The sequence below is a fragment of the Corvus cornix genome, unplaced genomic scaffold (assembly GCF_000738735.6).
Source record: "Corvus cornix cornix isolate S_Up_H32 unplaced genomic scaffold, ASM73873v5 scaffold16, whole genome shotgun sequence".
In the NCBI taxonomy this organism is placed as follows: domain Eukaryota; kingdom Metazoa; phylum Chordata; class Aves; order Passeriformes; family Corvidae; genus Corvus; species Corvus cornix.
In genome coordinates, this window is record NW_024108684.1 from 45956 (window position 1) to 72500 (window position 26545).

General features: G+C 51.5%; 3 protein-coding genes and 10 non-coding genes across 13 annotated transcripts; 10 read left to right on the forward strand and 3 right to left on the reverse strand.

The window, feature by feature from the left end:
- The first annotated feature begins 1405 nt into the window (after positions 1-1405).
- Positions 1406-5491, forward strand: LOC120412148 (E3 ubiquitin-protein ligase TRIM39-like). The gene is made up of 6 exons (XM_039572494.1): positions 1406-1820; positions 2063-2158; positions 2715-2945; positions 3727-3749; positions 4427-4542; positions 4881-5491. The coding sequence occupies exons 1-6, from the start codon at positions 1407-1409 to the stop codon at positions 5393-5395; spliced, it is 1395 nt and encodes a 464-aa protein (XP_039428428.1). The 5' UTR covers position 1406; the 3' UTR covers positions 5396-5491.
- Positions 5492-6037: 546 nt separating this feature from the next.
- Positions 6038-6109, forward strand: TRNAE-CUC. Its single transcript has one exon. It is a non-coding gene; the product is annotated as a tRNA-Glu (tRNA).
- Positions 6110-6617: 508 nt separating this feature from the next.
- Positions 6618-6721, reverse strand: TRNAL-CAA. Its single transcript has 2 exons — positions 6684-6721; positions 6618-6663 (listed from the first exon to the last, which is right to left on the reverse strand). It is a non-coding gene; the product is annotated as a tRNA-Leu (tRNA).
- A 476-nt stretch (positions 6722-7197) lies between these two features.
- On the reverse strand, positions 7198-7270 carry TRNAK-CUU. The gene has a single exon. It is a non-coding gene; the product is annotated as a tRNA-Lys (tRNA).
- Positions 7271-7585: 315 nt separating this feature from the next.
- TRNAV-CAC lies at positions 7586-7658 on the forward strand. The gene has a single exon. It is a non-coding gene; the product is annotated as a tRNA-Val (tRNA).
- Positions 7659-8138: 480 nt separating this feature from the next.
- Positions 8139-8210, reverse strand: TRNAE-UUC. The gene has a single exon. It is a non-coding gene; the product is annotated as a tRNA-Glu (tRNA).
- An 802-nt stretch (positions 8211-9012) lies between these two features.
- Positions 9013-9085, forward strand: TRNAV-CAC. The gene has a single exon. It is a non-coding gene; the product is annotated as a tRNA-Val (tRNA).
- A 385-nt stretch (positions 9086-9470) lies between these two features.
- TRNAV-AAC lies at positions 9471-9543 on the forward strand. The gene has a single exon. It is a non-coding gene; the product is annotated as a tRNA-Val (tRNA).
- Positions 9544-10835: 1292 nt separating this feature from the next.
- TRNAE-CUC lies at positions 10836-10907 on the forward strand. The gene has a single exon. It is a non-coding gene; the product is annotated as a tRNA-Glu (tRNA).
- A 525-nt stretch (positions 10908-11432) lies between these two features.
- On the forward strand, positions 11433-11505 carry TRNAK-CUU. The gene has a single exon. It is a non-coding gene; the product is annotated as a tRNA-Lys (tRNA).
- A 1828-nt stretch (positions 11506-13333) lies between these two features.
- TRNAK-CUU lies at positions 13334-13406 on the forward strand. Its single transcript has one exon. It is a non-coding gene; the product is annotated as a tRNA-Lys (tRNA).
- A 300-nt stretch (positions 13407-13706) lies between these two features.
- LOC120412152 (ly-6/neurotoxin-like protein 1) lies at positions 13707-14810 on the forward strand. The gene is made up of 3 exons (XM_039572503.1): positions 13707-13908; positions 14041-14160; positions 14579-14810. Exons 1-3 carry the CDS (start codon positions 13830-13832, stop codon positions 14731-14733), a joined length of 354 nt encoding a protein of 117 aa, XP_039428437.1. The 5' UTR covers positions 13707-13829; the 3' UTR covers positions 14734-14810.
- A 770-nt stretch (positions 14811-15580) lies between these two features.
- LOC120412147 (E3 ubiquitin-protein ligase TRIM7-like) lies at positions 15581-26438 on the forward strand. Its single transcript, XM_039572493.1, is given in 9 exon segments — positions 15581-15698; positions 17440-17863; positions 18421-18516; positions 19408-19638; positions 21137-21159; positions 21688-21803; positions 22530-22565; positions 25036-25364; positions 25366-26438. Coding segments are annotated over 9 exon segments (1461 nt in total). The 5' UTR covers positions 15581-15678; the 3' UTR covers positions 25552-26438.
- The last annotated feature ends 107 nt before the right edge of the window (positions 26439-26545 follow it).

Consider the following 26545-nt stretch of genomic DNA (forward strand, 5'->3'; position numbering starts at 1 on the left):
TTTAAGAAACTTTTTATTTAGGTATTTTTTCCCCTGAAACTGTGCGAAAAGGAGGCAGGTTGCTCCCAGCCCTGGATCTACCTGCACCTTGAAGCGGTTGAGCAAAATCCCACAGGAAACCTTGGATTACTGATTTTCTTTTCCTCTGGCACTGAGCAAATCTCTCCTTGTCTGTTAAACCCGACCCTCCAGCTCCCTCTTGAGCCCACGCCCGGCGAGAATTCACGGTGATTACACCCGGTTAATCAAGGAGGGAAACCACTTGGAAAGGGGGATGTTGATCCATCCCAACTCTCCGAACGCCTCACCCCCCGATAAATCAACCTTAGCCCCAGATTAATTAAAAAAAAAAAAAAAAAAGAAAGGTGTTTTGAGCACGAAGCCGCCCCCCAGGTTTCAGTCTGAATGTTCCGAGCACCGGAAAACCCGGAACCTCAAAAAACTCCCGCACAGAATTAACGGCGCATGAGTTTTTGACCTATTTCCTCCAAAAAAAGCATCATTTAGATACCGACGCCAGCGAGTTCCGGTGGCTTCTGCACGTGAAGGGCTCCGGAGTTTACAGGCTGGTGGTCCAGCGGGGGGTCTTGGAAGAAAAGGAAAGTTAAAAATAGGAGGGTCTGTGGTCAGCGGCTCAGCCCCGACCCGTGAGAGAAACGATTTCCTGTGTAAAAGGAGAAGTGAGATGAACAATAAAAGTATGTTTGAATAAAGGTATTTATAGCTGCACGTACGGGCGGGGGTGTTGGAGTCGGGAATTCAGGAACGCTGAATAATCGGGAGGCGGAATGAGCAGCAAAGGATGAGTTGGTGGTTTCACCCGAAGAGTTACTGCAAGCTCTGTCCCCATGCCTGTGCCCTTCAACTAATAAACTAGGAGTGAATTAATAAATACGCATATAAATTAAATTTATCGATGAATAAATAAAAAAAAATAATTGAAAGCAGTGAAACCAGGCTGATACCTCGTTCAGACCCCAAGGGGAGGTTTGGGGCAGCCTCTCACTTTCCCCGGGTGTTTTTTGGGGGAGAAGGGGGTGAAACAGAAGCTGCAGTTGGATCCCAGCCAAGCCGGTAAGTGATGAAGGAAGTTTAATTTCCATTTAATCTTCTTCCAACCCGCTGCGGGCCTGGCGGGGAGGGGGATTCTCTGTCCCTCTCCGGCTCCGCTGCTGCTGCAGTCGGGGGTCAAAGCCGGTGTCAAACAACCCGGTGCCAGACCCGGTATTAAACGCGGTGCCGAACAACCCAGTGCCACACCCGGCGCCAAACCCGGCTCATCTCAGCAGCCAAGCTGTTCGGCTCTCGCTTTCACCTCCCTGGGGCCGAGGCACCTGCAGGAAGCGGAGCAGCCGCGGGGCCAGCCCGGCCTCGGGGGAAAGCGAAACCGCCCCGTCCCCGCGGCCATGGCCGAGCACGGCCCCGCCGGGAGCCTCCGCGCCGAAGCCTCCTGCCCGCTGTGCCTCGGCCTCTTCCAGGACCCCGTGTCCATCCACTGCGGCCACAACTTCTGCCGCTCGTGCATCGAGCGCTGCTGGGAGAGCTCCCGGGAGAGCTTCCCGTGCCCGCGCTGCCGGGAGACGGCCCCGGAGCGGAGCCTGAGACCCAACCGGGAGCTGGCCAAGATTATCCGGATCGCGCAGCGCCTCAGCCTTAGGGGGGGATCCGGGAGAGGCGAGCGGCTCTGCCAGAGGCACGGCGAGGCTCTGAAGCTCTTCTGCGAGCAGGACCAGACCCCCGTGTGCCGCGTGTGCCGCGAGTCCCAGGACCACCGGCTCCACGCCGCCGTCCCCATCGAGGAAGCGGCGGAGGAGCACAAGGTGGGAGGTGTCCGGGTGTCCCTGGGGATTAGAGAGGAGGAAAAGGAGGGAGGGAGGAGGAGGGGGAGGCCAGGTGAGCGTTGTTTTCCTTGCAAAGGTCTGGATTTCTGCGCCTTCCGCCTGTTCTCTGCCTCACGTTGGGTGACAGTCACTCCCCCCTCCCTCCCCCCTCCACCGCCCCTCGCTCACGGCATCGCCGGATGGAGGCAAAGGCACCGATTCGGTGTTTCCCCTCCGATCAGGAGAAATTCCAGGCTCACGCGCAGATCCTGAAGGACAGGAGAGAAAAGATGCTGGGGCTGAAAGCGGCTGAGGAAGGGAAAAGCCTGCACTTGCTCGTGAGTGACCCTTCCCTTGTCCCTCTGGCCGTGGTGATGGATGTGGAGGCACACCTGGGCTACCTGTGCCTGTCACCGCCCTCACGGGGAAGAATTTCTCCCCAGTATCCAGCCTAAACCCGGATTTTGCCAGGTTATTGTGGATCTCTGCCTCCCTCCATGTGCTCGCACGTTCCCGGGCTCCCCCTATTAACAGACAGAAAACGGGAATCACCCAATCGCATCTTTCTTGCCTTGTTGTCCCTTTCCCTGATCTCTATCGCTGACTAATCTGTTTATGGGTTTATTTTGCATCTTCCCTTGTCCAAAGGTCTGAAGCGTTTGGGTACAAAGTTTACGGACCATGGGAAAATGCTTTGCCAGCAGCCCTCACCTAGAAATGGCAAAAAAAAAAAAAAAAACAAACCAAAAAACAAAAAACACCCCTCTTGATTCTCCCCAGGCTTTGCAAGAACCCTGGAATTTCTGGCGGTGATAAATCCCCCCTTCAATCCACTCTGCTGGCATTTCTCTCCCCTATCCCTGCCCCAGCCCTGCATGTCCATTCCTGTTGCAGGAGCGGGTGGATGCGGAGCGGCAGAGGGTCCGGTCCCAGGTCAAGGAGCTGCACCAGCTCCTGGAGGAGCAGGAGCAGCTTCTCCTGGGCCGGCTGGCAAAGCTGGACCGGGAGATCGTGCAGAGGCAGGAGGAGAACATCAGCAGGCTCTCAGAGCAAGTCTCCTCCATGGGCCAGCAGATCCAGGAGCTGGAGGACAAGTGCCGGCAGCCACCCTGGGAACTCCTGCAGGTGAGACCTCAGAGCCCTCTGAAAACCCTTGGCCACCTGTGGTGCCACCAGGCCACCAGCCAAATTAATCCTAAACAGAATCCCAGGATCATGGTTTGAGTAGGAAGGGGCCTCACAGGCCACCTAGACCACTGGGCCACCTTTCTCCAATCGCCATCCAACCTGGAGATATAAAAACTCCTTTTAAAACCCATCTCTTTTTTCCTAAATTATTCTCTTCAATCCCCACAAAGTCATCCCAACTGTCCACTGGAATGTTGTGGATCTCAACTTGCTGGTCACTGGGGTTCACTTGTCCAGTTGAACACTCCCAGCACTGGTCTGAGTTCCCTTGTCCACAGTGGGAAACCACCAGTGCTCCCCTGGTCTGGGGGTTGCCACCAAAGTCACCATCTGAGCCCACCTCTGGGCTTCGTTTCACCCCTGGTTCGATAATTAAATATTAAAATATCAAAACATTCAAACATTCAAACGTCTAAATATTCAAATATCCAAGCATTTAAACACCCAAACATTCAAATAGTCATATATTCAAATAAGCAGAGATGTTCATTAGCAGCGGTCACGCCCATCCTGGGAGGGGGGATGATGCTGATAACCGAACTGCTCATTAAGGTTGCCATGACCTCACCTGAATTCCCGCAGATCCAGAATCCCTCATTTAGGCTGAGCAGCGTCCCAGGATGACCCCAGAGCCCTCCCTGGTTATTCGCCCCAGGCTGGCTCCGCTCTGACCCCACAATCCCTCTGATCTGTCTCTCTCTCTCTCTCTCTCCTGCAGGACAGCAGAGACATCCTGAGCAGGTTTGTGGCTCCTCTCCTGCATTCCTGCCACGTGCTTGTCGTTTGTCCCCATGGCTGGGGGACTCCAAAACCCCAACAATCTGTGACCTGTGTGACAGGGACATGCAGGACACAACTAGGACACCACAAAAGTCCAGTTAGGATGCTGGAGACCAGAGTCAGGTACTGGGGGCTGAAGGTACCTCCAGCTCTGCTGCAACTGCTCTGTGATCCATGAAAACCTCCCTGTTCCTGGAGGGATGAGCTTTTCCTTTTCAGCCTGTCAAAAATAGGGAGCCAACAGCTAAAAGTGTCAAATTCTAAGGGAATCAATCTTCCACCCTTTAACAGACCTGCTCAAGTCCCCTTCGGACTGGGAGGTGGGTTATTGGAAGGAGGAAAGTGGACATGGAAAGGCATTTTTATTCCCTGATTTCCACTGGTGGAAAATCTTCACCACCCAGGGACTCGTCAGCAGTGGTTGGGTCAGCAAATGTTTTCCAGGAGCTCCTTGATGAGGAGCAGATCCCAAAAACCTCCTGTAGATGCCTAAACCCAAGAGGAATGGAATTATAAAACTGTGGAAACTTGGGATGGTTTGGGAAGGAAGGGACCTTTCAAGTCTTCCCAGAGCCCAGCTGTCTCTCCAGTCCCACCATTCCATATTTCTGTGGAGAAAATCTTCTCCTTCTTTCCAGGCTGGAGAAGCAGAGTGCCCTGGAGACAGTGGAGACATCACCAGAGCTGGCAGAGGAACTCACGGGGCTGCCCCAGAGAAATGTCACACTCAAAGAAATGCTGAAGAAGTTCCAAGGTATGGAGGGACCAGGGATGGGGGTCAGAAGCAGCACTGCATCAGCGTCACGTTCGGAAATCACCCCTCAAAAGTGAAAATCCCAAATATTTCCACATGGCAGCTTAAGAAAGGAAAGCCATGGGACACCCCCCAATGACCAGCAAAACCCCCCACACTCCAGAGCCTCATTTTTGCTCCAAGCCAAATTCCCTTTGTTGGCTTTTCCACTCTCCCAGTCCTGCACAGGGGCATCAAACCATCCGCAGCACCCCAGATGGGGGGAGACGGGACAAACCCAACCCCAAAGCTCTCGGGGGGTGACACCCATGTGTGACAGCCATCCTCTCCCTCTGCAGTGAGCCTGACGCTGGATCCGGACACGGCCCATCCCCGGCTTGCCCTGTCTGAGGATGGGAAGTGTGTCCGGTGGGAGGACACCCGGAGGGCCGTCCCCGACCACCCCAAACGCTTCGACTCCTCGCGCTGCGTCCTGGGCCGGGAGGGATTCGGCTCTGGCCGGCACTACTGGGAGGTGCAGGTGGGCAACGGGGCTGCCTGGGCTGTCGGCGTGGCCAAGGAATCTGTGCGCAGGAAGGGTCGGATCAGCGTCAAGCCCGAGGTGGGGATCTGGGCCGTGGGGCAGTGCGGGAGCCAGTGCCAGGCTCTCACCTCTCCCACCGTCCCCATCTCCCTGCCCGAAACCCCCGAGGTGGTTGGGGTCTACCTGGACTACGAGGCTGGGCGAGTGGCATTCTTCGATTCGCAGAGGGCGATCCCGATGTTCACGTACCCTCCGACATCCTTCGGTGGGGAGCAGGTCCTGCCTCTGCTCTGCCTGGGCAGGGGGTGCCAGTTCACTCTGTCACCCTGACCCTCCCCCGTGGTGGGTCGCTCACCTGGGGGGTTTCAGGATGGAAAATTCCCCTTTCTCCATCATTTCTGCCGACGAGAAGCCATGGTTGGTGTAGAGAAATGCTGATCTGAGAGCTGGGAGAGACTTTCTGTGCCAGGGTGGTGATGAGGGAGAGGATGAGAGGGGAAAAGGATGTAAAATAAATGGAAATAGGGCAAAGAGTGGGAATAATTGGGATGATCAGAACAATCTGCTGGTGGCTGGGGCCACCTGAGGCATTTCCTGGGACCTGGACATCTGGATGCCTGGACATCTGGGGTCTGCCAGCATCATCTCCTGGGGTCCAGCAGGATCATCTCCCAGGACCTGGGTCCACCAGAGGCTTTTCCAGGAGTTTGGATGCCTGGGGTCCATCGGGGTCAGATCCTGGGGTTCATGGGGATCATCCCCTGGGGACTTTTAGGGTCAAATCCTGGGGTCCATTGGTATAACGGCCTGGAGTGGACTGGGATCATGCGCTGGGATCTGTCTGGGTCGGGATCACATTCTGGGGTGCATCGGAATCCAGTCCTGGGATCCATCGAGGCCACGATGAAGTCCCGGGTGCCACCGAGGTCATCCGTCCAAAATAGAATCACTCAGAGAGGCCCACGGAGCGTCTCCCTGGTGGTCTAGTGGTTAGGATTCGGCGCTCTCACCGCCGCGGCCCGGGTTCGATTCCCGGTCAGGGAACACTGCTTTTCTCCTTTTCCTCCCCAAATCCACTTTTTTGCGGGGTGTGTTTTGGGAAATCTTTTCCGTATTTAAACATCTCCTAACTCCCAAAACACCCCCTGTCTCCTCTTTTTGTGCCTCTCCCTTCCCGCGGGGCGTCAGCTACCACCTACCCCAGCTCCTTCTGTTATTGAGCAATAAATAAATAAATAAATAAATAAGCAGTAACGCTAATTGTATTTTTTTCGATTACGTTTATATGAAAGGCCTTTACCAGCTGTGCGGAAATAATTGCAGTTGAATACTGAAATTAAATAATGACGATTATTGAGCAGTTAACTGTTTATTATACATTATGATTATTTACAGTGAGTTATAATTTCAAAAAGGAACAAGATTTTTAAAAAGAGTAATAACTTGGAAAGCCGGAAAAAAATTGAAAAAATGATCAGCAATTTGAAAAAGGGAAAGCACAGCAGAAAAAAAAAAAGGGTATTATTTTAGGAATTTCTCCAAGAATAAACTCTGTCAGGAGTGGGATTTGAACCCACGCCTCCATCTGGAGACCAGAATTCCCGAAGGAAGGTGAGACCTTGAGTCTGGCGCCTTAGACCACTCGGCCATCCTGACGGTGACAACTGAGCCCTAAATGGAGCAATTCGGGGTTTTAAAAATCAGGATTTGTTGGGCTCTCTTTGGACGGGGGGAGTTTTGTTTTACTGGTTTTTTTTGTCTATTGCTTTGTGGGGGCTTTTTGACTACTAGCAAAGTAGTCAAAAATAAAAAATAATTATTAAAAAATAGGGTAATATTTGTAATTAAAACTAAAAAGAAATAATAATTTGAAAAGGAGCAGTAGCTGAGAGAAAAAGGATTTCAAAATGGAATAATGATCTCTGAGGGCAACAATCATTCGCACAGAATAAAAATAGTAGAACCCGGCATAATAGTAACAATAACAACAACAACAACAAAAATATTATTAATAATAATAGAACAATAATAATTTAAAAATAAAAATAATTTAGAAATTAGTAATAATTTAAAAACTACAATAAACAAAGAGCAAAAGACATATTTGAGTAGATGTAGGAAAAAAGGACCCACGCCCAACGTGGGGCTCGAACCCACGACCCTGAGATTAAGAGTCTCATGCTCTACCGACTGAGCTAGCCGGGCGCTGCTTTGCACTTTTTACTTATCCTATATTTAATATGGTCATTCCACCTCATTTTCCGGGGAAACTCCTCACCAGACAGATATTTTTGGGGTGCAAAAGGCTGGGAGAAAACCTCCGCCTCGAGGCAATTTTGGCTTTCCCACCAATTCGGCCTCCGCGATCAGAAGCCGTCGTTAAACACTTCCCGGCTCGGATAAATCGCCGCGGGGGTGGAGAGGCGGAATTGCCTGAAATTTCGCGGTATTCTGTGGGAAAAGCGGATTTTTTGGTCTTCGGTTTTGAGGGGAGAAGGGGCAAAAAGTCAGACGTGCCGCGTTTCTGTAGTGTAGTGGTTATCACGTTCGCCTCACACGCGAAAGGTCCCCGGTTCGAAACCGGGCAGAAACAGGTGCGTAAATCAATCTTTTAACTTTCGTCTCTCAACATTCCTTCAAATTCCATCTTGGCGATTCTGGCAAAAGAAAAAACAAAAAAGAAGTTTATTTCTAGAAGCAAATTATTTAATTGCTACTCATTCCCCTGCATTTTTTGGCTCAATATTCCTACAAATCCCTGAATTATGGCGCTGGTAAAAATCCGTGTTAATAACCCAGAACCGGTTTATTTTAGTTTATCCATCAATATTTTCCCTGCGGACAATTTTTTTGGGCAGAAACCCCTACAAGTGTAAGTGTCTCCCCCAAAATCGTGGGGAGCCGGGGAAAACAAAACAACTCCAAAAACTCACTCCCAGGAAACTGTGGGAATATGATTGCCACAGGAACACCTCACGTGCTTTAGTTTTCCAAGGATTCGGAGTCGCGACTTCCTTTCTAAAGGCACAAAACCGCCTGAAATCGAAGATTTTACAAAAACGGTAGCCGCTGCTTCCCTGACCGGGAATCGAACCCGGGCCGCGGCGGTGAAAGCGCCGAATCCTAACCACTAGACCACCAGGGAACTGCCCTAGGGCCTCTTTTTACCATTCCCAGGGATTTTTTCCAGCAAACCGCCCCGAGTCTGCCTCTTTCCATCAGCCTCATGACACTGCTTCACTCGGGGCGCGGAAGGAATCAAAAATAGGAAAAATCACGGCGAATTCAAAAGTGATTTTAAAATCCCCCAAATAGTTCAAGGTAGTAAATGAATCAATCAAAAACAGGAAAGCAATAAAAATTATAAAAAAAAGTTGAATGAAAATAGCGAAACTAATTTTAAAAATGGGATTTACCCTTGAGCTTGTCCTCCCTGGTGGTCTAGTGGTGAGGATCGGGTGCTTTCACCCCCATAGTCCGGTCTCGATTCCCGGTCAGGGAAAAGAAATTCTAAAAGGGTGTGAATTCTTCAAAAGTAACGATTTTTAACCTCGGGGTCCCCCAATGTCTCCCCTGTCCGCTGACCTCAATGTCGCCTGTCCGTGATTTCACGCGAAAGCTCCTTGGTTCGGAATCAGACAAAACCCACCGAGTTTGAGGGTATTTTGGGAGGGTTTTAAGCATTTGCCTGATTTTTTCCTTTATTTACGTTTTTCAGCACAACCTCCCAAACGCGGCTGGAATGAAAAGGGATAAGGGAACGGATTAAAAACCACAAGGGAATGAATTAAGAGCGATAAAGTAATGAGCTAAAACCAATAAGGGGATTGTTTGTAAAAGGACGAGGGTAGCTTTTCTCATAGGATTTAGGAATATTCAGGAGCAGCCGCAAAGGGAATTTGGGTTTCTGATATTCCAGAAAAGGTGGAAGCGCGTACATTAACGCCGTTTCTGTAGTGTAGTGGTTATCACGTTCGCCTCACACGCGAAAGGTCCCCGGTTCGAAACCGGGCAGAAACAGCAGCTTTTTGCGGGTTCTTTTCTCCGTATTTCCCCAGCTCTTACCAGGTGTTGGGTCGTTTTGTGGGGCACTATGGCAATTCCACGTGCTTTAGCTCAGGTTTGGCCAACTGGAGAACCAGCGCTGACCCCGAAGGATGAGCGGAGACTCCTGGATTTTGGGGTGTCTGAAATAGTTTTAATCGGGGAATTCCTTCTGTGATCAAAGCTGGGGTGTTTTGGGGGCTCTTGGTCGTGTGCAGCCTCGGCAGGGAGGCCCAAGCGAGGGAGGAAAAAAAGAGCCAAGGGATGTGTACGACGCCGCCAGAAAAAGGGAAAATAAAGTGCAATAACCTTTGTTTTGTGAAATCCCACAAAATTGACTCCCTGGAAGTGTCGCTCCCAGGTTTCTGTAGTGTAGTGGTTATCACGTTCGCCTAACACGCGAAAGGTCCCTGGTTCGAAACCAGGCAGAAACAACCTGTTTTGGGGAGTGAACTCCGTTTTCCACCCGCGAGCTAGCTGGGGTTTAATTTCGGAGTTATTTTGGGGGATTCTGTGTTGCCGGCGTGTGGTGGCGTGGCAGCTTTGTCCCTGGCTTCCTTTACATCAATAATTTCTTGCGTTTGCTTCCCAGAGGGGAAATTATTTTAAAAAGCCCCCCAAATTATCAGAGACGGATAATTCGCGTTTCTATCCCGCTGCTCCATCAAGCTCCCTCTTTCTGCATCCCCGGCCAAGATGGAGAGGAAAGGGTGGAAAAAACCTTTAGAATGCTCAAATCCAGCCATTCCTCGGTGTGGCACCTGCAGGCGTGATTCCGATGTGCTGAAAAACCAAGCAACGACTAGCCTCCCTTCCCCCCAAACAATTTTGGGTTCGTTCATCCCCAGGACAAGCTCCAAAAAAAACCCAAAACGAACCAACAGAGATTGTGTGGAGGAGGAGAGGGGAGGCGTTGCAGTCACGCGTTTCTGCTCCTGGATGGAGTTGTTTGTTCTTGGGACGTGACCTGGAATAGCAGCCAAAATTCCACGTTCAACATCCTCCTTCCTGGCCGTGTTTTGTCGGAGATCTTGGCTCCATATTTGCCATTATTCCAGAAATTCGGACGTTAGGAGGGCCGGGCAGGCGGAATGGCAGCGCTTTTCCTGCTGGATTTCATCCCCCTCACCCTTCTCTGCTGTTATTCCCATTCCTCTGGCAGATCCACCCTGATACCGCGTTATCCATAGTGCAGTATGCTCGGATTTGAGGGAAGAATCGGGGAACATCAGTAAAATGATCCAAACTCCTCGTGAAACACAGGACTGGGCTGATCCCTTCCCAGCAGCGTCACCCGCAGTTCCTCCTGGATTTGTGGAGCTGCTGGAATGTTCACAATCTGCTTTTTCACCCCCACGAAACGGGGGAGCCGCTGTATTCTGGGGTGTTTTCCCTCTGTGTGGAATGCACGGAGATGAATTCAACCTCCGGGAAATTGGGGAAACTGCCCAGTTCTGGTGGAGTTTGGGACAGGGTGTCCAGGAGGGGGTGAAAAGGGCTTTTTTGGAGGCAATTTCTGCATTCCCGGTGACTGAGAAGCCACTGAGGAGGAGCCAGGTGGGAGGTGAGCCAAGGGTGGGCTGGGATGGGTTAAATCAGAAGGATTTTACTGTTTGGAGGGTAAGGAAAACCGGGGAGAAAACACACAGAAACCCAGTCTACACCGAATTCAACCCAAAAAATTTTGGCCACGGTCTATTCTGGGACAAAGAAACAAGCCGGCAGCTCCCTGGTGGTCTAGTGGTTAGGATTCGGCGCTCTCACCGCCGCGGCCCGGGTTCGATTCCCGGTCAGGGAAGAGAGTTCTTTTGTCCCAAATTCCTTTTTTTTAAAAAAATCTTTCCAGAATTTTACATGTCCTAACCTCCGAAATACACCTCTTCTCTTCTTTTTGTGCCTCTCCTTTCCCGCGGGGCGTCCCCTTCCACCTGCCCCAGCTCCGTCTTTTATTGAGCAATATATGAAAAAAATTGAAAAAGGCAACAATAATTTGTAGAAGTGAACAGTAATTTGGAAAAGGTAATAATAATTTGAATAAAAGGGATGAATAATTTTTAAAAAGGGGAATAATAATTGGAAAAGGAATAATAATAATTAATAATAATAATTTTAGAAAGGGAAAAAAAAGTTTTTAAAAGGGACCAACGCTTTGGTTTTTCCAATTTTTTCTTTTCTTTTTTTTTTTTAAGGGTTGAAAGGTTTTTAACTTCAGTGGAAGCAGCAGCCCGAGGGGCGGTGTCCTTTGCCCGGATTCCCCGGAAAATCCCGCATTTCCCGGTCTGCATCGTAGTTTGTGTCAGCTGTTGCTGTTTTGTTCCAACGAGCCCGGCTAGCTCAGTCGGTAGAGCATGAGACTCTTAATCTCAGGGTCGTGGGTTCGAGCCCCACGTTGGGCGTTCGGGTTTTCTTTTTCCCCCCTTTATGTACCCAAATCTGATGGGTTTTACCCTTTATTTAATTTTTAAACTATTATTCCTTTCCTTAACTATTTCTATTGTTTCAATTTTTATTCTTATTTCATTATTTGTTTTTTAATTATTTTTACTATTGTTATTATTAATTATATAATTATTCCTTTTTAATCAATTATTCCGGTTTTTACTATTTTTATTCTTTTAAAATCGTCATTCCTTCTTGAAATTATCATTCCTTTTAAAAATTCCTATTACTTTAAAAATTATTATCCCTTTATTTTTTTCATCATCACCACCACCACCATCATCATCATTCCTTCTAGAATTATTATGTCGGGTTTTACTATTTTTATTCTGTGAGAATGATTGTTCCTTTCAGAAATCATTATTCCATTTTGAAATTCTTTTTCCCTCAAACACTATTCCTTTTCAAATTATTATTTCTTTTTACTTTCATAATCATTATTATTCTATCTTTTTAATAATTAACCCTTATTAGTAGTTTAAAAGCCTCCACAAAGCAACTGACAAAAATACCACCAATCAAACTGAGGTAAACCCGAAAACTTGGAAATGAGGGTTTGTGCCCTAAAAAGGGGGGGTTGTGCCCTAAAAATTGACTTTGTGCCCTTAAAAATCAGGGGCTGTGCCCTACAACCGAGGGATTTTGCCGTAAAAATGGGGGTTGTGCCCGAAAAGGGGGGTTTGGAACTTAGAAATGAGGATTTGAGCCCCAAAAAGGAGGGCTTGGACTGACACCAGGAATTTCACGCTCGGGAAGGCCCCGGTACCGCCCGGGCAGCTGCTCAAACACCGGCATGGGGTTGGCACTAAAGGCCTTGGAAATAACCTGGAGCAGGGAGGAGGGGAATGAATCACATCCTATTACCCCTGTCATTAATTAAGGCCGTGACCACGCAGAGAAACCCGCCGGGCAGGGGATCCCTCGGCGCTCCGGGCCTGGGTTCCATCCCCGTTTCCCAAACCCGTGCGGTTTGTGCGTTCTTTGGGACGGTTCCAGTTTGGGATGCGGGGCACGAAGGGACTCCAGGAGCCGGGAATGGCCCCGCGCCGCCGTGCCCGCGTGTCCCGGGTGTTTGTCCAGGTGCGTTCTCCAGCATTGTTCCCAGGGGACGGCGTCTCCCGAGGGATCCGAGGTCGTTCAGGCCCCGAGGGCAGCGCGGGGATAAAGGGACCGCGCGGCCGCGGGCGCCGGGAGCGCGGAGGGAGCGGACAGCCGGGTAAGGGACCCGCTCCGGGGCTTTTAGGGGATTCTCGGGGTTGTCCTTGCGCGTGTCCGTCGGCATCATCCCAACATCTCTTCAAACCTCCCGGGGAACAGGGGTTTTTATGCCCGTTTTTATGGCCAACCTTATTTTTAATATATAAAAATTGTTGTATAAGTGTTTTATTATACTTTTATTTAAAATATATAGATATACAAATATATTTTAATATGAATTATAAATAACAATACATAAAGATATAAATAAAATTTAATATATAGTATATCATTTATGTATATTAATATGTATAGAAGACATATTAATGCTTTATAGAGTACAATATATAAACTAATAGATAAAATACATGTATAGCACATAAATATATCCTATATGATAACGTATATATATATTTAGCATTTCCACATAGGTTTGTATTCTATGCTTTTATATTTATATCTCTTAGTCTTATTTTTGTGTTTTATAAAATATAAACCAGTTTAATCTCTAGGTAGTTAAACATTTTACTAAATCCACATCAAATTTATCTTCAGTGAAGAAATAGTGGAAAAGGGTGTTTCTTGGGTGCCCGGCTAGCTCAGTCGGTAGAGCATGAGACTCTTAATCTCAGGGTCGTGGGTTCGAGCCCCACGTTGGGCGGTAGAGCTCTTTTATCCCTTTATTCACTGAGATCTGATCTGGTTTTTCCTTTCATTTACCCAAATCCACCTGGTTTCGGTTCAATTGCCGGCACTGTGTCTCAGCACCTTTGGCAATAAAATGCCTTTTTTCCTCATTAAATTATTTTATTCCCGTGGGACACTCCTGCCCCGGAACCACAGCCACTAAAGTCTCCAAAATTTCCCATATTTCAGTTTTTAAGGATTATCTCATAACGCAAACCAAGCTTTTCTCGGCTCATTTTGCCCAAAAGGCACAAAACAAAAGCAGCTGGAGGGTTTTTGCCTGGTTGATTTTTTTCCCCCACCCCATCCCAGGGCTGAGCACCAAGAGAACTCATCCCAGCAATGAATTCCTGAGCCATTCTCATTCCAGGGAACTCCGGGCTGTGCTGGGAAGCGGATGGAAGTCAGGACCTGCCCCTGCCCCACGATGAAGCTGCTCCTGCTGGGGCTGAGCCTTGTCCTGTGCGTCGGAGTCGGTGAGCGGGGAATAAATTGGGTTTAATAACGGCAGCACCTCTCCAGCCATCCCCAGTGTCATCCCAGCGTTCGAGGCAGGATTTTCCCCAGTTCTTCCCAAAGTTTATCCCATTTTTTCTCCTCTGCTGCAGCTGAGGCCCTTCGATGCCATGTCTGCAAGTACAAGATCCCCTTGGTTGGGTGCTTCCGGGGCGCCAACGTGACGACCTGCGAGCGCCGGGAGAAGTGTGCCCTCATCAAAAGCACCCTGGGTGCATTAGCTGGGGGTTTCCTTGGATTTCCCTATCCTTTCCTTGGCTTTCCCTATCCCTTCCTTTCCTTCAGGGAGATTCTCCCCGTCCCTGGAAAACCAAATTTCTCCTGTGGATGGGTGAGGATGTGGTGACCAAGCTGCTGGGAAAGGGCAGATGGGAGGGGTCAAGTTCATCCTCTCCATGGAGGTTGTCCTAAAAAAGTTTCAAAAACTCCTTTTTAGGCCAAGGGGAGAATCCCTTCCAAAGAAGCCAGGGGGCAGGGGTCGTCTCTGTGGGCACATACCCTGATTTTCTTTTTCTCTTAATTAAACCAAGCTGTGACTTCATTTGGGGAGTATATTTCAGAGCTTGGTTTCTCCTCAAAGCCCAAAGTCTGATTTTTATGGGGTTTGTGGCGTTCTCCTCTCCCCTGCAGGGAAGGTGACCCTTTATTACCAGCAAGGCTGCACCTCCACCCTGAACTGCGGCCGGGAGCGGGCGTCTGACGCCGAGTCCCGCCTGACCTCCCGCTACTCCTGCTGCGAGACCGACCTCTGCAATGAGGAGTGGGGCGAGGAGCCCACGGACTGACCCGCCGTGGGGCCAGGACTGGGATCCCGATGCGCTCCGGCGCTCCTCGAATGAATCCTGAATGCTCAGCACTCGCAATTAGGGACGGTGGGCCCCGCGAGGCTCCCGCTGTGCACCTTGATTTAGTCTCAGCTCTAAAATAAACCTTCAGGCTCGGCACTGGCAGCTGGATCTGGCTCGTGTCCTTGTTTCTCTGCCTCAGGCAGCCGCTCCTCTTTTCAGCTCTCCAGACTCAGCATTCCTGGTGGTCTGGGAGCAGCTGGTGGCCCCGAACACGATCCTGACATCCAAACCCCAAGGGCAAGCCAAGGAGCTTCCTCCTGGTCTCATCCTGATTTTTTTTCCTCCAGGGCAGGGCTGGGAAGTTCCTGGCTGGGAATTTTGGGAGAGGAGCATCAGGGAGCCGCTGGAAGTCAGGGGCAGTAAAGGATGTGTGTATCCAGTAGATATTCATTGATCTATAGATTTATAGGCAATAGATATTTATCTGACAGGGACTGCCTTTCTTTTTATTTTCTCCCTCTTCCTGTTGGTTTGGGTGTCCCAACCTCTTCTTACCTGACCAACACACCTGTGGCAGGTGGGAGATGCCCCACAGGAGATGTTCCTGCCCTTTTCCTCCCAAATATGAGCAGCGAGATTAACCATTTTTTGACCGTTTGGGAAGAGGGATGAAAAGCTTCGCTCCTTCTCCAGCTCCACTGAGCCTCTGGAAGGAGGGATGAGGTTCCTGGAGAGGGTTAAAGGGCTGCCGAGACCCCGGGGAGAAGGTCAGGGCTTGGGGACAGGTGGAGGGAGGTGCTGGAAACGCGATCCTGGCGCTGGGCAGGGAAAACAGCTTTGGCACGGAGGAGAGGAGCAGAGCTGGAGAGGCCAGGAAGGAGGAGGAGGAGAAGGAGGAGGAGGAGGAGGGAAAGACCTCGGTGGGTGCCCAGGATAGAAGCAATGGGGGAGGGGAAAGAATGGTAAGTGAGACGGGAAGGGGGTGGTGGTGACAGAGGGGACAAATGGGGCAGCCGAGGGCCGGCAAGGAGCCCGAGCTCGAGCGGTGCCACGATGTCCGAGGCAGCCGCGGCCGCGGCCGGTTTCCTTCGCCGGAGCTCGGCAGAGCGGCTGCCGCGGACCCCGTCCCGCTGGGACCCCGCGGCGTCCCGGCTCGCCGCCCAGCTGGCCCCCTCTAGACCCGTCCCCACGCAAAATCCCGGGAGATTCGGGCGGTTTGGGAGGACGCCCCTTTCCGACGCCTCCACTCCGAGGTACACGGGGGCAGCCCGGGACACGGGGAGGGGTCGGGATGCGCTTGTCCCCCTGTCTCTTTCTTCCCTGCACCCACCTCGTTCTCCTTGTTTTTCCTACCAGGCTGCCCGCGGCTTCTCTCGCGGGGTCTCGCTCTTTTCCTTGGCTGGTTGTGCATCCCTGGGTTGGGGTGTGGATTTACCTCCCGTTCACAGGCACCACCTCATCCTTTCACTGCAGAAACGTGAGGGAAAATGCGTGGAATAGGAAAAACACACACTTTGTGTTTATTTACAGATCAAAAGAAACGGAAGGTGGGAGAGAAGGAATTCCATTTCCATAGGGAGTGATATATATACATATATAAAAATACATATAAATATAAGTGAATATATGCGAAGGGACAGATAAACATGCACAGAGGTGGTAATGCTCTGCAGGACAGTTCCAGGACTGTTTTCCCTCACTAACTCCTCCAGCAGAACCTCTGGGGTCGGGATTTGTCCCCCCATAGCTCCAGATGTGTCCCAAGATCCTGACTTGGAGGTGTTGGATCAGCAGGGGCTGGCTTTCAAATCAGAATTTATGGATCACTCAATCTGATTTCAGGTCCTCATTAGGAGAAGACAAATCGCTCTCCAGAGGATCCCACATTTCCCAGTCCATGGTAACACGATCCCCCTCAGTAACCGGGTGACTGTCACTCCCTCCTGTCCCTGTTTGCCATGACAAGAATTTGGTGAAGTCTCAGGTGGAAACCACCGCGTTATGGACAACCCCAGTCCAGGAGAAATTATATTTATTTTAATTATCGTTCCCATTTAATGCACGACCTCCAAACCTGCACAAAGTATTTCTGGAAGACCAAGACTATTTTATTTTGAGGTGCAGGACACCAATCCCGAGCTTGATCTTCATGGATTCGGGAAACTCACCCACAGATCTTGATAAGGACTTTGCATCCTCTTGTATTCCCTTTCTCCTGTTGCTTTTTATGGCCCCTGATGAGCTCTGGAGCCCAATCAGGTTATCTGAGTCCCCAACTGAAGTTTCAGGGCCGAAACAGGACTTTAGAGAGGTTCCCTGGATCTGAGCCTGGAGCAGCTGCTCCACACAAGCCCCAGGGCTCAGATTTAGCACCAGCTCAGCCATAAATCAGCGCCATACAGAGACGGTGACACCTCAAACGGGAGGGTATCCCAAAACATTTTCCTCTTCCCACCTCCCTGCTGAAAGGAGGAGAAAAAAAAAAAAAGCCAGGAAAACCAGAATTTGTGGGGAGCAGAGGGCAGCGTTCCTGCTTTCTTGCGTGTCCCCCAGTGCCGAGGTCCCCGTCCCTGGGCTGGAGAAACCGGACACTGCAGGAGTGACCCCGGGCAGCGGCAGCTTTCCTGGAAGAGCACCGCCCCCGCGGGGCCGGGTGCCAGGCATTCCTGTTCCAGCCCCGCTGAAACCATTCCTCACCCGCAGGAGAGAGGCCATGGCAGCCGTGTTCCTGCCCGGAAACCTCCAGGACGAAGCCACTTGCTCCGTGTGCCTGGAGTTCTTCAAGGATCCCGTGTCCATCGAGTGCGGGCACAACTTTTGCCGGGCGTGCATCGTCAAGAGCTGGAAGGAGCTGGAGATGGACTTCCCGTGCCCGCAGTGCCGGGAGGTTTTCCAGCAGAAAAACTTCCGTCCCAACCGGCAGCTGGCGAACATGTCCGAGATCATCAGCCAGTTCACGCTGCGCGGGGCCAAGGGCGCCGAGGACGGGCTCTGCCCCAAGCACCGCGAAGCCCTGAAGCTCTACTGCAAGGACGACCGCAGGACCATCTGCGTGGTGTGCGACAGGTCCCGGGAGCACCGGCCCCACGCCGTGGTGCCCGTGGACGAGGCTTCCGAGGAGTACAAGGTCTGTCCGTCCGTCTGTCCGTGCGTGCGTCCCGCGGGAGACTCCCGGGGAGCTGCGTTTGTCCCCGCGGTGTCACCCGGCTTTCCCTGGCGCTCAAACGCCCTCCCGAAGAGCTGGCAGTGCTTCCCAGCCTCCCGAGAAGCTCTGGACGTGCGCGCCCCTCTCCTGCGTTCCCCTTGTTTCTGGGATGGATTCACCTCGTCGGGAGGGGGAACGGCTGACGGAGCCAAACATCCGCGGCTGTTGGGGGCTGGGAGTGCTTCCAGAGATGAGCGAAGTTGATTAAAGCCGGGCTGAGCTTTGCCTGTGCCAGGAGCCTGTGGGGAACAGGGCACGTCCCGTCCCCCGCATCCTCCGTTCCTTTTTTTGGGGAGGGGTTCTGGTGGTCCTTGAGGCCGCCGGCGTGGGCGGAGCTGAGCCAGAGGGATTTCCCGGCGAGCGCATCCCGTGTTTTCCTCCTTTCCCATCCCACCTGGCAAAGAGCAAACCCTGCGGACAGAGGGACGCAGCGAAGCAGAGAAAGCAACACCGGCCACATCCTCTTCTTTTGTTCCCAGGAGAAAATCCAGGGGCGCTTGGATTTCCTGAGGAAGGAGCGGCAGGAGCTGCTGGAGTTCAAAGTGAACGACGATAAGAAAACCCAGGAGCTGCTGGTGTGTCCCAGGACGGGGTGGTGGGGAAGCCTGGAGGGGATGAGGACCCACTGCTCGCCCCAGTGTCTGAAAAAGGGAAAGGGGTGGTTTTCTCGTTCCTCCTGGCCCCACCACCAATAGCCACAGCCTCAGCAGACCTCGGGGATGGTGCTGGAGCATCTGAGAGCGGGGCTGGCTTCGGGGATCTCCTCCACCCTTCCTCTTCCTCAGCACATCATGCCTGTGGCAGCAGAAGGGAAAAAACCCCATCCCACTGAAAATAATTCCTCTCCCAGACCACCTCCCTCCAAGACAAGGGCTTTGAGGGGCTCATGTCCCCTTACTTGGGGCAAAAGCCACCGAGCTGCCCTGGCCCATCTTGCTGCTCTCCCATCCCTGTGGTTTTTTAACACCACAGCAATTTCCTGTTGTTTTGGTGGCTGGCGGGGTTGGACACAGCCCAGCCTGTCCCAAGCCCCGGGGTCAGGTGTGACGCCAAAGGCAGAGCGTGAAGGGCCCTCCTTTGGGGCCTGGGTGGACCTGCTGGACCTGTGCTGAGGGACAGTGTGGAGTGAAGCAACCGAAATACCTCCCAATGCCAAAGGGAGCATTTCCTGGAGCTAAATGTTCTCGTTTGCCCAGGGCTCTGTCCCAGAGGGGATTCGGGGTGTTTGTGATGGCAAACCCAACAGGAACCGGCATGGTGGCAGAGCTGAGGAACAAGAGATCCTAACGGGCGGGGATTTGGCTCTCCCACCCCCACCTCTTCCAAGGCTTTTGTCCAGGAATGCTACCCCCTGTGTCTCCTCATCCCTCCCTAAATGAAGGCCCCCAGTCTCACCAGGCCGGGGCTCTAAATTCACCACCAGGCCTCTCTCCTGAAAACCCCTTTTTGCTGTGTTTCATTCCCAGAAAACCATCGAGAGCGAGCGGCAGAAGCTGCTCTCGGAGTTTGAGCGGCTGCGGCAGTTCCTGCACGACCAGGAGCACATCCTGCTGGGGCAGCTGGAGAAGATGGAGAAGAACATCTCCAAGAGGCAGAACGAGAACATCACTGACCTCTCCAAGGAGATCACACTCCTCAACAAGCTCATCACCGAGCTGGAGGAGAAAATCCAGCAGCCCATGCTTGAGTTCCTCAAGGTGAGATATCAGGTCTTAGTCATGGCCTTATTCCTCCTTTTTCAATGTGTTTATGGATCCTGTAGAGGTGTTTTGGGGGTAAAAGTCCTTTTTTATTCTGTCCTTAATGAGTGGATAGTGCAAGGAGATGTCTGAGTGCCCCGAGCTCTCTCTGGCTGAGGAACACCCTGGAACAGAGTGTCCTCTTCAACTTTAATGATTTTTTTCCTCCATGAACTTGTCTGGACTTTTCTAGCACCCCCAAGCCCTAGGTTTCATGGTGTTCAGAGCTGAGTTAGACCAAACTCTCCTTTCCAGGCTGGGAAAACAACCCCAGGGTGCCTGAAATCCTGAAATCCTGCAGCTCTTCTCCCCACCCTGAATGGCTGCAGGGCCACGGGTGACCTTTGAATGGAGCTCATTTGTACTGAATTGAGCAGATCGTGCTGGTGGCTCCCGCAGACCTGCACAGGGTTAAATCCCCTCCCAGGCTGCGTTCTGGGTGCTGTCAATATTTGCAGACCGTTTCAGGACTTGGCTGTGGGTGGAAGTTCACCCCACGTGGTCTCTGTGCAGACGGCACTGCTACCCACGAGAAATGCCCCAGAACAATAATATTCTATTAAAAAGCAGGTTGGGAACTCTGAGCTGGCTCCAGGGTCCTTTTTCAGCCCCTGGGAGGTGACTCTGGCTTTGTGTGGGCTCTGGAATGTGTTTTAAGGGCACCAGAATGGGCAAATAGTGCCTCCATTTGGTGTTTGCTTGTGGTTTTGCAACTTTATTGAGTGCATTTGAATCTTAAATTACCTCCACAACCCACTCTGCCTGAGGGAAAATCACTTCCTTGTCCATCCCAGGGTGGGATGAGGCATCCCAGGCTTTTCTTGGGGATGATTAGACTGTGGGAGTCCAGAAATCATGGGGACATCGAGGTGCAAAGCTGTCCCATTTATGGCAGGTGGCTCTTGGGCAGCAGGATATCTGCAGGTACCTCCTGTCCCTCAATGCTTCACATGGAACAGGTTGACAGGACCTTCCCAGAAGTGGGAGACCGGCAGGAAGACCCCAAAAACATCCCCGAGGCTGCCAGGTGCCCACATGTGGGCTCGCAACAGCAGCCAGATACTGGGAGAGGAAATGGAGAGATTTTTAGGTGACCTGAAGATCCTCCCAACTCACCTGGAGGACCTGCTCGGAGCAGTGGGAGGATGAGAGGCCTCTGACAGTGCCTTCCAGCCTAAAACACAGCACATTCCATGGCCACAAGGTTGGGGATTTGTGGATGAGCCATGGGGAAGGTTCCCCGGGAGCAGCCAGGCCTGGAGGTGCTGCAGGGAGTGGGATGGGATTTGGTGGGAATGTCACCTCCCAGAGCTGGAATCCAACACTTGAGGCATGAATCCACACCTGCCGGCTGCATCCATCAGGGATGGACATCCCGGCTGGGTTTGATGAGCAGGAATCGCTCTGGGGAGCCAGAGCACAGGGATTTCACTCAGTCTCTCTTTTTCCTTTCCAGGATGTGATGGGCATCATAAGCAGGTATGGAATTCTGCTCTCCCTGCTGCCTCCAGGCTTCCACCCCTCCCCATCCCTGTCTGGAGGTCAATGTCCACAGTCCAGGTGCCAGAGGGAGGCACAGGGGAGGATGGAATTCTCCTCCTACTCTCTGCAAGCACTGGGTGTGTTCCAGCTTCTTGGAAATCTGATTTTCACAGTGTCTTTTTCCTACCAGTGGCCTTCTTCAAGGGTCAAGTGAGACCAGAAATCCGAAATCCCCTTATTTGCTCACACACAATTCCCCCATCACAGCAGTTCAGGCACCACCAAAACGACATTGGATCTGCAGCAGGACCAGCTGGAGGGGGAGGTTTACAAAAAAAAATTCCCCCATCACCCCAGACGAGCCTCAAAATCCACACCCAAGTCCTGATTTTGTCACCCCAAGGAGGGTGAAATCCCAGTGGGATCCTCTGGGGGGGATGGGGCAGGAGCACTGGTGGCAAATGGAGACGGAAATGGGAGAATATCAACAATTTCCTCGTTGTTTTTCCCTTTTTCCCTTGGCAGGAGCGATGACGTGAAGTGTCACAAGCCCATTCCCGTCTGCACCGACATGAAGATGCATGTCTGCAACTTCTCCCTCAAGACTGTCGTCCTTGAGAAGGTCTTGAAGAAATTCCGAGGTAGGTGGAAAAGGTTTAAAAATAATCCTTGGCCTTTCCTGGCACCGGGAGGGAGGGGTGGGAGTGCCTGGGGTGCTGCTCGAGGGCTCCTGGGCCCTGAAATAGGAGCAGAAATCACGTTGGAAAGGGATTCTGGAGATCCTTTTTCTCATTCTGGAGATGGGCATGAGCAGGAGGAGACTTGCTCCAGCTGGGTCGTTGAGGAAGGAAATGTGGGGCTGTTTTAAAGAGGGGAAAATGTGAGCATGAACATCAATTTTGGTGCAATAAAACCTTTAATTTCAAGGACTTTCCTGCTGAGATTGCCAAGCCCTGGGTTTGCAGCAAAGCAGGAAACCACGAGATGGTGCCGAGAGAGCTGGAAAGTCAAAATGCACCAAAACCAGCAGCTCTAGAAGAGAAAAAACCCAAATAATTTCTAAATGGAAATGACACCCTGGGGCAAGAATTGGCTTAAAGGGTGTGCCCAAGCCTTGAAATTTCTGAGGCCGAGATGTGGCAGGGCATGATAAATATGGTTTAAGTAAATCCTGTGTTTTCTTCATGCCCAGAAGGGGGGCTTTGATGAAAATTGAATATATTTAACAGGGATTCTCCCCTGTTGTGCTGCTCCATCCTCAGCTCTCACTGATGCTTTGGTGCCACAGTCCCCTAAAGGAGACTTGGGCCATTCCTTCTGTCTCTCTGGGTGTCACCATTCACATCTCTGTCTGTCCTCCTTTTCAGAACACCTGCAGGATGAGCTGGGAAGAGGTGAAAAAGGTAAAAAAGATGGTGTTTCAGACATAGCGCCCACAGCAAAGACTCGAAATTGTGGTTGTATTTTGCAAAGCCAAACAGAGGGGGACAAAAAGGAAGAAAAAGGAAGAAGAAAAAAAAAAAAAAAAAGAAAGGAAAAGACACTCTAGATTTCTTTTTTTTTTTCCTTAATTTCTTCTCTCTCGATGATTTCCAGATCCAGCCTGCTCAGCTCCAGAGCCCAAAGCCGATTTTTCTAACTGACGCTGGGGATCTGACAGCTCAGCGAGGTCCTCTCTGCCTGTTTGCACCTAAAAAACCCATAATTTGAGACAAAAAGTCATTCTGAGCCACGACTGGCTCTTAGTCTGCCAAATTTGCTCTGCTGGGCTCCTGTTTCCAATATGGAATTGGGATAGAGGGTGTGAGCTCCAGCATCCACTCCAGCGTGAAGTCAGAGGGGTTAAATTCCAGCAGAATTTGGTGAATTCCTTAAGTTATTTAAGAATTTAAATTAAATCCTAGCAGAATTTAATTAGTTTCCTAAGTTAATTAAGAATTTAACTCCTTTTCACAGCAGAGGTCATGAATTTGAGGGGCAAACGCAGCCCACAACAATTTCCACTCTGGATGAGTGTTGCAATGGGGATGTTGCGACGCGTATCAGACAACGAGGCCCCTGGAAAAGAAATATAAGGACCGATTCTTGCTAGATGTTTCGGAGATGTTTATTTCTCCAGCTGCATGGCCCGGGCTCTCCTGAGGAACTGTGGCAATCACGGGTCCGAGGGTCCTTGCCCGCACAGGGGAACACAAAACAATTAATGGGGAACGAGGCTGACCAGGGGCAGGGAAACCAACCCCGTGTCTCCTCCCCCAGGGCCCCTCTCCCAGGACCACATGGCAGGGGGGAGGGACCCCAGCAGATGAGCCCCTGGGAAGGGGCTCTGCAGGAATTCTGGGATCAACCCCATCCCTCTGACCTCACCCTGAGATTAAAACCTGCCCCACCCCGACCCCCTCAGTGTCAAAGTGCCCAGAGCAGAGTTTTCAGAAGAAAAAGCTCATTTTTTGCTTTTAAAGCTGTGGTCTCCAGCACGGGGGTCTCGAAGAAGGACAACCCACGGGTTGGACCCTTTCCAAGGATTCTGCTCACAAACAGCACCCCCAGGCACCTCTGGAAATGCCAAAAGTTGGCAGAAAACACGAGGAGGAACCTGGTGACCACCACTGAGAAGCCAAAGGCCCCTCGCTGCATGCCCGGGGGTGGGTGCATGTGCAGAGGCGTCACTCGCTGCGTGTTGTCCCACGACGTTGTGGTTGAACCTCAGACCCAAATCCTGACGGTTCCAGGAGCTGGAGATGCCCAAGAAAGGAAAACACCCTGTAGATAAAAAAAATCGGCATTGATGAAATCGGCTCGTTCCAACCCGTTTCTCCACGATTTTGCTGGTGGGATTTGCAGTCTCTGATGCAGGAGATGCCGTTTTTTGGCCACTTTCCCACTTTTGGGGAGGAACCTGGTTCAAAACTTAAGTTTTGAAGGAAAAATGATCTCAGCTTTCTCTGTCCTTCTTATGACTTTCCCCACCTTTATGAAGCACCATGAGGCTTTTAATTCCCACTATGGCTCTTGCGGGAAATTTTTATGCCATTTCCTGACCCAAATCTGTGAATTTTGGAGAGCACAAAGGCCTTTATGGTGCGGCACCTGCCGTGTTTCAGCTCCTGAGGCTCCATTTTAGACTCCGCCCAAAGTGTCTCATGGATTCATGGCGACTTTGCTGACTACAACCACAATTTGAGGTCACTTGTTGCTTCCTCTGAGCCTGAGTTTGGAAAGGGGAAAAAAAAGCTGTTGGGACCAAGCTGCACCTGCATGTTTGGTTTGGGCTACTCCAGGTGGAAAGATGCCCTTAGGTCATGGCTTCCCACAAGGATCTGGATGCCTTTGGGGTGGTTTGGGGATAAAAACTGTGATTTGTGATGCCAGGGAGGTGCGGAGCCCAGCCATGTGTGGATGAGCCAGAAACCAAGATAAATTATCAATTTATGTGGAAAAAATATTCTTGACCTAAGGCCCATCTTTGCTGTTGATATCCACAAATTATCTGCACGTGCTTTTGTGGTGTTCTTTGCTCCTGGTGGCCTCGTGTTGTTGTCACTCCATTTCTCACCAGAAGCAGCATGAGATCAAAACCCCCCTCGAGGGAATTGGGGTGTCCATGGGGGTGTCAGTGTGGGGTGTCTGTGTGGGATGGGGTTATTGGGGTTGGGATGGGGTTAGTGGGGCTGGAAAGTGATTACTGACGTTCGGGGGATGTATGTTGACGTTGGGAAGGGGTCGTTGAGGTTGGGATGGGGTTATGGGGGTTGGGATGGGATTATTGAGGTCTGGGCTGGTCCAGAAACTGGAAACCCCCACCCTGAGTTGGGCTTTTCATTGCTCAAACCCTCGCTGAGTTCTGACCACTGTCACTGCTGTCCCCAACAGAGGACCTGACCCTGGACCCTGACTCGGCCAACCACCTGCTGATCCTCTCTGCTGACCTCAAGAGTGTCCGGATGGGCTGCAGGAAGCAGGAGCTGCCCGACAACCCCAAGCGCTTCGACACCAACTCGCGGGTCTTGGCCACCACAGGCTTCACATCAGGGCGGCACTACTGGGAGGTGGAGGTGGGGCCTTCGGATGGCTGGGCCTTCGGCGTGGCCAAGGAGTCCATCCGTCGGAAGGGGCTGACGCAGTTCTCCCCCGAGGAGGGGATCTGGGCCGTGCAGCAGAACGGGGGCCGCTACTGGGCCGTCACCTCGCCCCAGCGCACCCCCTCTGTGCCTCAGCCACAAGCTCAGCCGGGTCCGGGTGTACCTGGACTACGAGGGGGAGGAGGTTTCCTTCTATGACGCCGAGAACATGCAGCACATCTTCACCTTCAACGTCGCCTTCCAGGAGAAGGTGTTCCCCCTCTTTTCGGTCTGTTCCACTGTCACCTACATCAAACTGTGCCCCTGAGGCACCTCAGGGAGTGCTGGGGAAGGGCCTGGCCCCTGGACGAGCTCAAAAGACTCAAATCAGCCTGGTTTGGTGGGATGTGGGCTGGGGGACGGGCAACCAGGTGGTCAGGAAAGCATCACGAGGAGGGTCTTCAGAGCAGGTGGAAGTAGGCCAGTGGTCCCCAGAAATTGTGGTTGCCAGCTTAAAGGAAGGTTGTGGTCAGCAGCTTGAAGGCTGTGGTCACCAACTCAAAGATTGTGGCCACCAACTCAAAGGCTGTGGCCACTGACTTGAACCCATCCCTGGAAGGGGTGAGAAGTTCAGCCAGTCAGTGAGAAGGAACCCTCCAGATGTCATTTGTGGCTCTGGGTCCGACCCTGGATGGGGGTTCAAGGATCTGTGGGAAGCTTTGGAGTGGCTCCTCCACCCCTTTGGAAGTGCCAGTAGCTGGGAAATGGAATATTTATGGGGTGAATGACCTGTGGGAAAGGTGGGGTTGAGCAGGAATCTCTGGACATCCATCCAAGGCAGAGCTCCTCTGTTTGTCCACAGAGGAGAAATCCAGTCAGAATTTCCTGGTTCCTTCTCCCACCTGGGGTAATAATTGAACCCCAAAAGCCGTTTTTGGGATGTCATGAGAGTTGTCCAAGCTGTCCCAGGTGACCACTGTCCACCTGGTCTGACCTGTCCGGTGTGGAAGAGTCTCTGTGGGGTTTTGGTTGCTCTCCCTATCTGGTTCTCCACCCACGGCTCCTCTGGAAGACTGTGAAAAAAGTTAAGAGGTGCTTTTTTGGGGTTTTTTTGAGTGATGCTTGTCCTGCTGGACCTGAGTGAGACCCAGGTTTGTCCCTCTGGTGCTCCCGTGCTTAGGCCTCTCCATGGACAAGATGTTCCCAAAATACCCCTCATGGTTCTCGCGCTTTGCGTGGGTTTTGGTGCTGAATCTTGTGTTCCCTCAGGTTCTCAGCAAAATCACCCATTTGTCCTCATTTCTTGTTTCTTTTTCCCTGGA

Excerpts from the sequence above, each read along its gene's own strand:
- LOC120412152 (XM_039572503.1), top strand. The coding sequence starts at position 13,830 with ATGGAAGTCAGGACCTGCCCCTGCCCCACGATGAAGCTGCTCCTGCTG. Across the intron at positions 13,909-14,040 it reads TGTCCTGTGCGTCGGAGTCG|CTGAGGCCCTTCGATGCCAT; the intron begins GTGAGCGGGGAA and ends CCTCTGCTGCAG. Across the intron at positions 14,161-14,578 it reads CCTCATCAAAAGCACCCTGG|GGAAGGTGACCCTTTATTAC; the intron begins GTGCATTAGCTG and ends TCTCCCCTGCAG.
- LOC120412148 (XM_039572494.1), top strand. The coding sequence starts at position 1,407 with ATGGCCGAGCACGGCCCCGCCGGGAGCCTCCGCGCCGAAGCCTCCTGC. Across the intron at positions 1,821-2,062 it reads AAGCGGCGGAGGAGCACAAG|GAGAAATTCCAGGCTCACGC; the intron begins GTGGGAGGTGTC and ends CCCTCCGATCAG. Across the intron at positions 3,750-4,426 it reads AGCAGAGACATCCTGAGCAG|GCTGGAGAAGCAGAGTGCCC; the intron begins GTTTGTGGCTCC and ends CCTTCTTTCCAG.